The following is a 12,771-nucleotide window of genomic DNA, read 5'->3' on the forward strand; positions in this document are numbered from 1 at the left end:
ATGTACTTCCGCCCTCTTGTGGCGATCCTTCTCTGATGATGTCAGCTAGACAGCTTGGGCGGAGCCACTGTTAACTCCGCCCCCTACAACTATCAGTCTGGACAAGTTCCATTTCTATTATACATTATTATATATATATTACTTATAAAAGAAGATGTGCGTAATGACAAATCTTCACGCTTTCCTTCCTCACTTTTTAAATCTCTTTATGAAAGTGCTGCTTAATGCCTAATGTAAACGTTATGTAGATGTAATGAAAAGTCTAAACATCAACCACTTGATCTCCCGTCTGTTTTATTTTAGATACAGATTTCTGTCATATTAATTACATGTCATATGAATAAATGTCTTTGTTATTGCATCCAATACTTTAATGGTACAATGGCTTCGGTGACAAGCTGCACTTAAACTTTCTGTGGGCCAGCGCTGCGGAAAGCCCTTATATGGAGCTGGTTTGGGCGTGTTCTATGCAAATTGACAACCTCAGGTGCGCGGGCACTCATGTTGAACGGTCCAAATTTACTAACGTAAGAATGAGTATAGGAACAAGTTCATGTGCGTACGCACGTGTTGTGAATTAGGCTGAAAGTTTTCGTGAGAAGTTAAATAAATAGGAAAACATACGCAATTATTAGTGAATGAGACCCAATGTTCTTTGCTGAACTTTAGGAATATGACAGGACCACACACACACACAAACAAAGACATAAACAACAGCAGCACCTCTTTTAGGGTCCTAATGTATTTTTGTGTGTTTTGATGTGTTTGCAGGGAGATCTTGGTCTGCTCGGTCCTGTTGGTTTAGTTGGTGTGGAAGGCCGCAAGGTAAAATATAAATAAACACTCAGATTATTATGCATTGCTAATATCATCCTCTTCGATTTTCATTTTGGTTTCATTATTTTTTACATTTTGCACACATATTTTAAACACAACCTGCTTAGATTTTTGCTTACAGGACCACACAAACACTCAAAACCACCCAATCTTCTGTCCATGGAAACCCAGTATAAATACTATAGGGAATCCCCAATGAGTCGTCCATCACATGGTTTTACTAAAACACACACACATTACACTAGACTATTGAAAACCATACAGTGATGCACTATGAGTAACTGTGTTACGCTCATTTATGTTTGTGTGTGTGTTTGCATCTCAGCTGTGTATGATTAGTGTAGTTTTAAACTCAGCTGTTTCACTGTAACATTGCTTACAGTTTCTTGTGTATCTGTGTGTGTTTGTGTTGGAGGATTGCTAGAAAACTGTAAACAATTGCATTAGGTCATGAGCATGTTTTCCTTTAGAGCTAAAAACAACTGATGGATAAAGTCAGTAATAATCAATTAGACTGGTTGACAATGACTGCCACACTTTTGTGTGTGTGTGTGTGTGTATGTGTGTTTAGCTTGTGTGTTACCATGGATGTGTGTGTGTGTGCTAGTATACGTGGTTTACAATGACACTATACATGGAGTATAATGACGTGTTTAGTTTTATCAGATTTATAAAACACTACTGTACCAATACTTTCCAAATAAACCTGAGTCACAAAACGCTCATCCCACTATCTCTAGATAATTTATGATTCACGACATGTTCGTGTTGTTTACAATATATGCACTAGTGTGCCGATTGTGAACAAAACCTCAATTTCTTGTCAGCTCTTGGTTGGTGCGTGTGTGCGTGCTATTCCGGTTAAAGTGTCCGTATAAGGAGTTCCACTGTACTCCCGGGACTCGTTACAAAACAGATTAAAAAGTTGAAAAGAAAAAAACTTGTAGAAAAGAGGAGGAGTGTGTTTGGCATAGAAAACATGTCCAACTGCTTTTTTAACCTTTGCCCATGTTTAGCATGAGGAATCAAACTCTGTAAAGGGATAGTTCACCCAAAAATGAAAATAATATCATTAATGACTTACGCTCATGTCGTTCCAAACTCGTAAGACCTCCGTTCATCTTCAGAACACAGTTTAAGATGTTTTAGATTTATTCCGAGAGCTTTCTGACCCTCCATTGAAAATCTATGTATGGTATACTGTCCATGTCCAGAAAGGTAATAAAACATCATCAATGTAGTCCATGTGACATCAGTGGGTCAGTTAGAATGTATTGAAGCATCCAAAATACATTTTGGTCCAAAAATGACAAAAATTATGACTTTATTCAGCATTGTCTGCTCTTCGCGTCTGTTGTGGAGCGCATGCGCGAGACTAAAGTCACGTGACTGCAGTGACGTGGATGACGTATGACGTGGCTGACGTGTTATCTGTTGCGCCCCAGCTGTCTTTCTTTGTTTTTATGTGTGCCCGGGCTTCGTTTACAGTCTGAGGAAGACGCAAAAAAAGGAGCTGGATAAAAACCTTTGCAAACAGTTCTGAGGATAACACGATGTCCGCGTCACTGCAGTCACGTGACTTTAGTCTCACGCATGACCTTCCCAACAGACGCGGAAGGGAAGACAATGCTGAATAAAGTCTTTATTGTGTGAACTATCCCTTTAACGGGGTTAGTAAGTCAGAATGGTTTAGCACACAGATTCTTCCCTACACCAATGTGATAAATGATGCAAGTAGTAAATGAATAATTAAAAGGACCCTTAAAGGATTACTTCACTTTCATAAAAAATCCTGATAATTTACTCATCCCCATGTCATCCAAGATGTTTATGTCTTTCTTCCTGAAAGAAATTCTTTTTTTGAGGAAAACATGCACCAGCGCAACTTTACTTCTTATGTTATCACATTGAAAGGTCACGCGTCACATGTAAAACGCACTCTTGCGGACCATTTTAAACAACTTACCGACGCAAAGACCTTAATTAGTATCGGTCCACATACAACAACGTCTGAACGCTCCTCTTTTAACATACTTGTAAACACTGGAGCGGTAGTTTCACATACGTCATACGTGACCTTTCAATGTAATTATGTAATACATAAGGTCGTGCTGGCGCATCATGCAGCTAGTGCAAGACGAGAACTTGTGGTTTAAAAATAAATTGTAAACAAATTTGCCGAAAAAATATATAAAAATATGTACTCTTAAATCACAACTTCTCTTCTTGCACTAGCTGTGTGATGCACCAGTGCGACTTTACGTATTACGTTATCACGTCAAAAGGTCAGACGTCACATGTGAAACGCACTCTTGCCAACCATTTTAAATGGTTAGTATCTGAATTAGTATCAATCCACATACAACAATGTCTGAACGCTCCTCTTTTAACACACTTGTAAACACTGGAGCGGTAGTTTTCGCATACGTCATGCGTGACCTTTCAATGTGATTACATAATACGCAAGGTTGCGCTGGCGCATCACACGAGAAGTTGTGGTTTAAAAGTACACATTTTTTGGCGAAAATGACTTTTAACTATCTTTAATCTTGAACTAGATAAGACCCTTATGTCTTGGTTGGGATCGTTTAGAGTCCTTTGAAGTGGCATTGAAAATGTAAATCATTAAAGTCAACTATATGGAGAAAATGCTGGAATTTTTAATGAGGGTCAGTAAATTATCAGAATGTATTTTTTACGAAAGTGGAATATTCCTATAAATGCAAAATAATAACATACAAAACGAACTAACTTGTAAGTTGTTTTGAACCGTAGATGTGTGCATTCATGCATGCTAACGTGTTTGTGGTTGTTCACTGGAATGGGAGGGGGGTAAATGTAAGAATTAGGGTTTTGGATTTCCCACAAACAAATGTAATGGAAGAAACAGATTTCCCTGTAACATGGAGTATGACGGGTAGGATTTCACACATTTGGCAGGGAGAAGAGCATGTGTTTTATTGAGTGTTAGTTTTATGTTTTAATGTGAATTCTATCTGTCTGTCCATGAATCCTTCTGTCTGTCTGTCTGTCTGTCTGTCTCTGTAAAAGCTACATAGCTGGATTAATACATGTTCTGCACATCACTGTTGTAATAAGAACCAAATCCACAGTGCGGTTTGTGTGTAACCACAACACGGAAAATCTTCCCTCTTTTTCTTTCTCTCAGTTTATCCTTTTTTTTCTTTCCTGTCTACTGCCCTGCTTGTAAGGTCTCTCTCTCTCTCTTTCTCTCTCTGTCTCTCGCTCTCTGTTCCACCTTTGATGCGTATTTTCCGTTCGGTGTAAACGTCTTGCTGTAGTCAGCACAATATTGTGTCTGTGTTACTCGTGGGAGCTTGACTCCAGCAGGAAAACATTTATATCTTTCATATATACACACGCATACGCTTGGTCATTGAAACCCACTTACTACACACACACACACACACATGCATGCATGCAGACACAAACTTGAGTTTAACATACTATACAGATGTACACACACGCAGATGATAGATAATGTTTACAGATTGACTACAGATGAATTTTGTCTATATTAATGGATCTGTAAAACGCGGATACTCTGCAGGAGACATGCGTGCATGCGTGTGTGTTTGTGTGAAAACTTTTTTTACTAAGTCATCATGTGTCGTCTTTTGTACAGGGGCAGAAAGGCCATCCAGGACCACCAGGCCTCCCTGGGGAACCAGTGAGTAATAGACATACAAACACTTTTACACAAACAAACAATCAAACACACACAGGTACACACACGTTCATCTTTCAAACACACACTCGCTTTCAAATATAAAAAACTTAATTAATGCTTAATGTTATTTAAAGGTGATTTTAAGGTGAATTGGACGTCAAAGTTTAGAGAGAGTAAATGCAAGCACATACAAACACCCAGAGCGATGTTTATTTGCTGAAATACTGCTCTTTTATAACTCTCGTCTCATCAAAATAAACTGTGAAGATATATCTTTCCTGAACACTTCCCAATGTTCCATTGTTTGGAAAACAGATACCTCCTAAAATTCCTTAAGGGAAATAAAAAAGGACAGAAGTGAAACAATGGTTGACTTTCAGTAAAAGTCCATTGCTTCAGAGCGCAGTTGTTGACTTCATCATTGACATTGTTGAGATCTCATTTGAAACTAAAGGAGACTCGCAAGGAGCAGACTTCAACAAAATCTTAAATTGCTTTCCATCTACAGTAATCGTATTGTTGCTGTCTTAAAGCAATGAAATGTGTGACCCTGGACCACAAAACCAGACATAAGTTACACTTATCTGTATATCTGTAAAGGTCAAAATGATAGATTTTTATGCTAAAAAATATTAGGAAATTAAGTAAAGATCATGCTCCATGAAGATATTTTGTATCAGAAATGTATTTATCATTAGTAATATGTGTAGCTATGGACATCATTTGGACCACTTTAAATGCGATTTTCTCAATATTTAACATTTTTTGCACCCTCAGATTTTTACATTTCAATCCAAACCTCGGCTAAATATTGTCATAACAAACCATACATCAATGGAAAACTTATTTATTCAACTTTCGGATAACCAATACATCTCAATCATAATCTGTTTTTAACCTGGCTGTGAAAACTCAGCTAAAGTAATTTTTTGTGATTTACTGTTTTTACATAAAATCATCCTACATAATGTAAAGAAATTTCTGTGAGAATATAACCTTGATATTTTAAATATTGACTAAGATCATGTTAAAGATTGAAATTAATGTGAAATCAGACTTTGATGCTCCAAATCTCATCATTAGATTATGAGACTTAAAGGGGACATTTCACAAAACCTTTTTAAGATGTAAAATAAATATGCATGTGCATATATGTAAGTTTTAGCTCAAAATACCACACAGATAATTTATTATACCATGTTAAAATTGCCACTCTGCAGGCAAAAAATATGCCAGTTTTGTTTTTCTTTTAAAAGGCCTTTCGTTTTTGTGTCCTTTTAAATGCAAATGAGCGGATGATAATGCAAACAATGATCGCCATAATGGTGGTTTGTTGAAATTGAAACTCAACTGTGCTGTCAATTATTTTCTCTCTCTGCACTAAATGTCAGTGCTGTGGTTGTATAGTGCAGATTAAGGGGTGGTGTTATAATAAGATCCCCTTCTGACATCACAAGGGGAGCCAAATTTCAATGAGTTATTTGTTCACATGCTTGCAGAGAATGGTTTACCAAAACTAAGTTACTGGATTGATCTTTTTCACATTTTCTAGATTAATAGAAGCACTGGGGACCCAATTATAGCACTTAAATATAGACAAAAGTCAGATTTATATGATATGTCCCCTTTAAGCCTGGATTTTACAGGCCAAATAAGTAAGGAATAGTTGACAACAGGCCATTGAATTATAAGAAAATAATGCACAACCAAGGTGCAATGCGGCAGGACGCGAAGCGGAGTGCCGCTACACCGCGGGTGTGCATTATTTTCAAATCATTGAAAGTACTGGAGTCAATTATTTATCTTATACCACAGTTACCACAAACATTGCTCTGGTGCCTATTTTTAAGGCATTTGACAAGTTAGGTGTGCGGTTATCAGAAATTAATGCATACCCACTGAACATTTCTCAGCCAATCAGAATACCGCATTCAACAGACCCGTGGTATAATATATTTTAATGCTGATAAGACCTTAAAAAGCTTGTTACGTTCACATTTACAATTTCAATTGTAAACTTACAGGCTGAGCATATAGACTAGAATATGCGTTTTTATTTGTAATCCAACTGTGCATCACATTACATGTTTAACATCACATGATGCAGAAGAATACACCTTTTTTGCCTGAACAGGCAAATATGAACAACAGAAAACTACAATATACAGTTACGATTAAAATATGAACAAAACGCATAAAAATAACCTGAACCTGAAGTATCGTAAGAGCGTTTTGTGCCCATGCTTACTAATTGCTCTCGCGCTACTTTTACACCGTACACGATCAGCCTGCGCTGTGGGAAGTCATAAACCTACTGGCTAATCATTATGCGCGATCACCACCAACTGGACATGGATGGGAATTACAGTAACAACACAACAATACGGTCATATCAAAAAGTTTTTGTTTTACTTTAACTTAATAAATTAAATAATTTCAACTTGTTTTATAAGTTGTCAACTTATCACCAGTCAAAAACTTTAAATAGTATTAAATAGTATTTGATTAAACTTTCATGCAGCATTACAACTTTCCTTTTTTTTACAGTGAAGTTACAATAAAACACTTTCAGTGTTATCTGACAAAATGACGGACGGCTTTCAGATTTTTCCATTACTGCTAAAAATGCAGTCAAGATGAAAAATATACGATTAATGCGTCCTCCGCAGTACACACACACTGCGTGTTTTGTGCTGCATACATCAAATGTAGTTAATATATCAATGTACATCATGCACCAACACACACTTACAGTACACACAACCACGTCACTCCTACATATTATTATTATACTGTATTTATCACTTTACTATATATCAGCACAGGGGTTTTACATGTAGCTTTGTGTCTACGGCCGAATTACAAGTGTGACGTTGTTAATGCATCTTTCTCTCGACAGGGAGAACAAGGACCTGAAGGGAGTGCTGGAGCCAAAGGCTATCCTGGCAGGCAGGTGCAGTAGATCTTGCTCTGCTGTGAAGTGTGTGCGTGTGATTGTTTATGGATACGTGTGGATTTTGTGCTGCGTTTTGCATTGATTGTTCGTGGAAAATATGTCATTAATTTAGCAACATGTCGCCCTGGAACACATACAGACTCTTGTTGAAGGTATCTGGGGGCCACCGTGATTGAAAAGCAAAATGTTTGTGTTATGGAAACGGAGCTTATTGGCATATTGTTTTAAAAACTCGTTCCAAAACTTGATCAGCGCAACCGATACGTTTAAAAACGTAGCCACGAGCCATGATTTCTTTCCACGGCTTCTTATGTAAACTATATGAACTCATTACAGATCTTGATGGAATAGTTGATTTTGATGGCCTAAAGCATTTGCATATTTATTATATCATGATTTCTGAACTGTATTACTATTTGTGACCGATTCCCACCAAATTTATGCTAGTTTCGGTTCCTTTGCACACATAAAATAAAACATTTTCAACATATTTCATGTCCTTTATTTATTAAATAAGCTGATAGTCATTATTGTAAAACAAACCTTTTAAGTGTGATTTAGGTTTACTTTTACGGTACAGTCTGGCCTAAACTGACTTAACCAAATATAGCCGTAAATATTACTTCTGCTTGGATGTTAGTTCTTGTGGGCATATGTTTGGATATTTATCCTGTTTTATTATATCATTTACAAACGTGAGATCCATTAATGTGTATGGATTATAAACTTACTAAAGATCCCTCTCTGTTTTGCTCTTCCAGGGTTTGCCCGGTCCAATAGGACCTGCCGGACCGAAAGGTGCTCGGGTGTGTACACAACTACCTGTTTCATCATCTTGCATTTTGGACGTCAACTTACAACCATGTCATTTTTATATTAAAGCTGTTTGAGTAGCTAGGAAACTTGCGGTTTTGTGATGGTCTGGTGATTATCTAAGATGTCTTTGCATACGTTGATAACCATGATGAATTTGCTGTTGACAGCAGCATGAGCCGTAAGTGTGTGTCTGTGTGAGTTTAGACACCTCCCGTCACTTTAGCAAGTTCACACGTAAACACATTTGTCATTTATCACCCTGTTGTCTTTTTGGTCTATTTATATCACAGCTGCATCAGGGTATATACAGTAGCGTACACAAACCCTCCCCTAAACATATATGAACCCCTATGCTACTTTGCTGTCGCGTTTGTAGTCGAGCAGTATTAAAGGGTCTTTATCGGGGTAAGCCCCGCCCCTTTTGTCTGGAATTTCCTGTTTAAAATCACACTGAGGCCCTGCCGTCTTTAACCACACAAACACACACACATTATCATACATGCATGTGTCTCGGTTGTGTTTTTTGTATGTGCATGTTGTCTGTGCATCTCTTGTTCCCTGAAGTGAGCGTATGTGCCCTTGGACTACATTGTGGAGGCCAGCACCATGCAGTCCATGGGCATATACACTTACTTCATGGCCTGCATCAACACGAAGACGCCGTTCATTCATCTTCATTCATCTGTGTGTGTGAATCATGGACGACTACCATTGGATGCTAATGATTATCTGTCTTAACATCAGGACGACCACATCCGGACGAATGTTTTTTTTTTTTGCATACATGTTGGATTTTTATGGTAAAGGAGACTTAATGTAATGTTAGGATCAACGTATAAATATGTTGTATAGTCCAGTGTTGACAAATGCATTAAGAGTATAGGGGTATATGCATAGCTCATGTCATTTGGTTTTTGAGAAGATTTGTGCGGACATGGAAAACTGGGAATTAAAGAAAATTGGGATTTCCTGGAGAAGTCATGGAAATTATTAAAATCATAATGTATGTTTCTATTTACACTCACTGTGAAATTATTTTTAAAAGCCAGAACCCAGGTAATAAGAAATTTGTGGAAAGTTAAGATGTGGGAGTCCTATGGAAATTCATAGCCAGCCTTTTTTTAAAGTTTTTCACAAACGTTTCACAAAATGCTTTTCAGGAAAAATTTCTTCTATAAATATATAAACATACAAATATATCAAATGAAAGAACAGACCATCTGCTTTCAAACAAACAAAAAATGAAAAAAGTCCCCTATCCCCTATATTCATTTGTTTTCATTTTCATTCTTCAAAAATACCAAATGTTTGACAAAAAGCTGAAATAATTGCATTTTTGTATAGGAATTTTGCTAGAGATCACATTCAGAATGATGATCAAAACATACATGAATTTTACAATTTTATTGTATTAGTTGATGCTTCAGTTTTTTATAAATTGGGTAAGAGCGCCATCTAGTGGATAACAGCAAAATATAGATTGCCATAAAAACTCGTCATTGACAGGGAAATGTTTTATCTTAATTGACGAGATAACTCGTCAATGGCGGGGAAAGGGTTAAAATCTTTTATCGTAGCTTGGTGAAACTGAGCACAGTTTGAGACATTATGAGGAAGTGCTTGATTATTAAAAAGGTTTTTAGGAAATATAGAGGGATACAGAATGATCCATTAGATATCTGTTTATTAAAGAGATAATTTTTGTTTCTTTTCTAAACTATGCTCAATAAATAAGTACATCTCTCTGTGTCTCTCTCTCTCTCTCTCTCTCTCTCTCTCTTTCGTTCTTTCTCTCTCTCTCTCTTTCTCTCTCGCTCTCTCTTTCTCTCTCTCTTTCTAGGGTTTCATTGGAATCCCTGGACTTTTTGGTTTACCTGGAGCTGATGGTGAAAGAGTGAGTTTTAAGTGTAATTATATAATAATTATCTGTAACCTCAATGACGAAGTCAGTTATCAGCAATCATGTGATCACAACCACATTCAGTGAACTAATTTTCCAGCAAACAGCCTTTGTGTAATGCGGTTAATGTACTTCAAACACATAACTCCACAGCGCTTGTGATGATTAATGCTTTAAATCCTTGGGAAGAGCTGTGCTGTATTTTCTGCCTGCCGGACTATAAAATGGATGAAAACATCCTGCAGACTTCCATTAATGGATGGTCCTGATCTTTAATTGATGTTTCCTGTAGCTCAACTTGTAGAGTTTGCATCACAGCAAGTCCCGAAAAATGCACATGGGTGATTTATAAAATCCAAATAATTATATTTCTTTCTGTTTTCCTAATATTTTTTACTATTTCAATAATTTGGTACTCCTCATGGATCACAAGATATTACAGAACATAACAATATCATACTGTTTAGTCAGTGTCAAGTCTGTTACTGTAAAACTCTGTTCCAAAGTGGGTGAGTAACAGTGTTGACAGTCGTGCGTAACAGTGTTGACAGTCGTGCGTAACAGTGTTGACAGTTGTAACTGTGTTGATAGTCTTTATTAAAAGTGTTGACAGTCATGAGTAACAGTGTTGACAGTCGCGAGAAACAGTGTTGACAGTCATGTGTTACAGTGTTGACAGTCCTAACAGTGTTGACAGTCGTGAGTAACAGTGTTGACAGTCATGTGTTACAGTGTTGACAGTCCTAACAGTGTTGACAGTCGTGAGTAACAGTGTTGACAGTCTTCATTAACAGTGTTGACAGTCATGGGTAACAGTGTTGACAGTCATGAGTAAGAGGGTTGAAAGTCATGAGTAACAGTGTTGACAGTCGCAAGTAACATTGTTGGCAGTTGTAAGTAACAGTGTTAACAGTTGTGAGTAACAGCATTGACAGACGTGAGTAACAGTGTTGGCAGTCTTCATTAACAGTGTTGACAGTCATGAGTAACAGTGTTGACAGTCATGAGTAACAGTGTTGACAGTCGCGAGTAACAGTGTTCACAGTTGTGAGAAACAATGTTGGCAGTATTCAGTAACAGTGTTGACAGTCGCGAGTAACAGTGTTCACAGTCGTGAGAAACAATGTTGGCAGTATTCAGTAACAGTGTTGACAGTCATGAGTAAGTGTTGACAGTTGTGTGTAACAGTGTTGACAGTTTTCAGTAACAGTGTTGACAGTCATGAGTAATAGTGTCGACAGTCGCGAGTAACAATGTTGACAGTCGTGAGAAAGAGTGTTGACAGTCGCAAGTAAGAGTGTTGACAGTCACAAGTAACAGTGTTGACAGTCGTGAGTAATAGTATTAACAGTTTTAACAGTGTTTGTGTGTGTGTGTGTGTGTGTGTGTGTGTGTGTGTGTGTGTGTGTGTGTGTGTGTGTGAGAGAGAGAGAGAGAGAGAGAGAGAGAGAGAGAGAGAGAGAGGGAAATTGTATGTATTACTGCTAGTTTTGTTATGACTGTCAACACTATACAGTACCTTGGTAACAGAGTTGACAGTAACAGAAATTACTAATTTGGACAACAGGAAATTATGATTTTCAACTATACAAGACTTTTTTTTCAGAAAATATAATATTGTTATGGACTTTAACATCTTGTGATCATGATGAATAATAAAAAATAAAACATTTTAAAAAGCAGACTGCAATTAAATCATGCCACTGTAAGCAGCTTAAAATAAAAGTTAAATGCATAAATGTAAATATTTTGGAAGACATTTTTGTGGACTCTCACAGCTCACTTTAAATCAATTGCTGCCCACTGCTGGTCAATGTGTGATAGTAGCGTCTATTATTGAGACATTATAGCATCTGTGTGTGTGTGTGTGTGTTTTGATCTTGTGGAAGTGGAAACTGCTTCCAGCTGGACCTGGCATTCAACTGAGTGTGTTTGGATGAGTCACAAGATAACAGAGTACACAAACACACACAAACTCGCACAGAGTTGGGCTTTGAATGATCTAACTCTCATAGTGTCTTCTCAGTATTTCCTTTCTAATGTTGACTTTATAATTAAATACTGTGTGTATTAATGTCTTTATCTTTTTGTTTCTTCTTTTTTCAGGGTAGTCCTGGTCCACCAGGGAAGAGGGGCAAGATGGGTAGGCCGGTAAAGTTTTGTCTCAACATACTTTATAGATGCAGATGTGAGTTTGCTTGCCTGTGTGTGTGTGTGTGTGTGTGTGTGTGTGTGTGTGTGTGTGTGTGTGTGTGTGTGTGTGTGTGTGTGTGTGTGTGTGTGTGTGTGTGTGTGTGTGTGTGTGTGTGTGTGTGTGTGTCTGTGTGTCTGTGTGTCTGTGAGAGAGAGAGAGAGAGAGAGAGAGAGAGAGGGTTTATTTAATCATGGATCATTTCCCCTTAACCTTGGGACACAATAGACTTACGCACAGACCTCAATCACCATGACCTTTGACCTCTGACCCCATACACATCCTGTTGTGCTTAGCAAAGCTCAGCATGTTACCCAAGCGATGTCAGGATAGTTATTATTGGTTAGTTATATAGTTTGTGGTTAAGTTATGCTTAAGTA

At 37.5% G+C, this 12,771-nt stretch overlaps 1 protein-coding gene across 1 annotated transcript in view; it reads left to right on the top strand.

Moving 5' to 3' along the window:
- Positions 1–12,771, top strand: part of col27a1a (collagen, type XXVII, alpha 1a) — a 60,975-nt gene that overhangs the window by 21,343 nt on the left and 26,861 nt on the right. Inside the window, exons 7-12 of the mRNA XM_073871570.1 lie at positions 772–825; positions 4,484–4,528; positions 7,428–7,481; positions 8,246–8,290; positions 10,141–10,194; positions 12,307–12,351. Coding sequence (XP_073727671.1) covers positions 772–825; positions 4,484–4,528; positions 7,428–7,481; positions 8,246–8,290; positions 10,141–10,194; positions 12,307–12,351 — 297 coding nt within the window. The remainder of the gene's footprint in view (positions 1–771; positions 826–4,483; positions 4,529–7,427; positions 7,482–8,245; positions 8,291–10,140; positions 10,195–12,306; positions 12,352–12,771) is intronic.

Source organism: Misgurnus anguillicaudatus, chromosome 9, assembly GCF_027580225.2.
Source record: "Misgurnus anguillicaudatus chromosome 9, ASM2758022v2, whole genome shotgun sequence".
NCBI classification, from domain to species: Eukaryota; Metazoa; Chordata; class Actinopteri; order Cypriniformes; family Cobitidae; genus Misgurnus; species Misgurnus anguillicaudatus.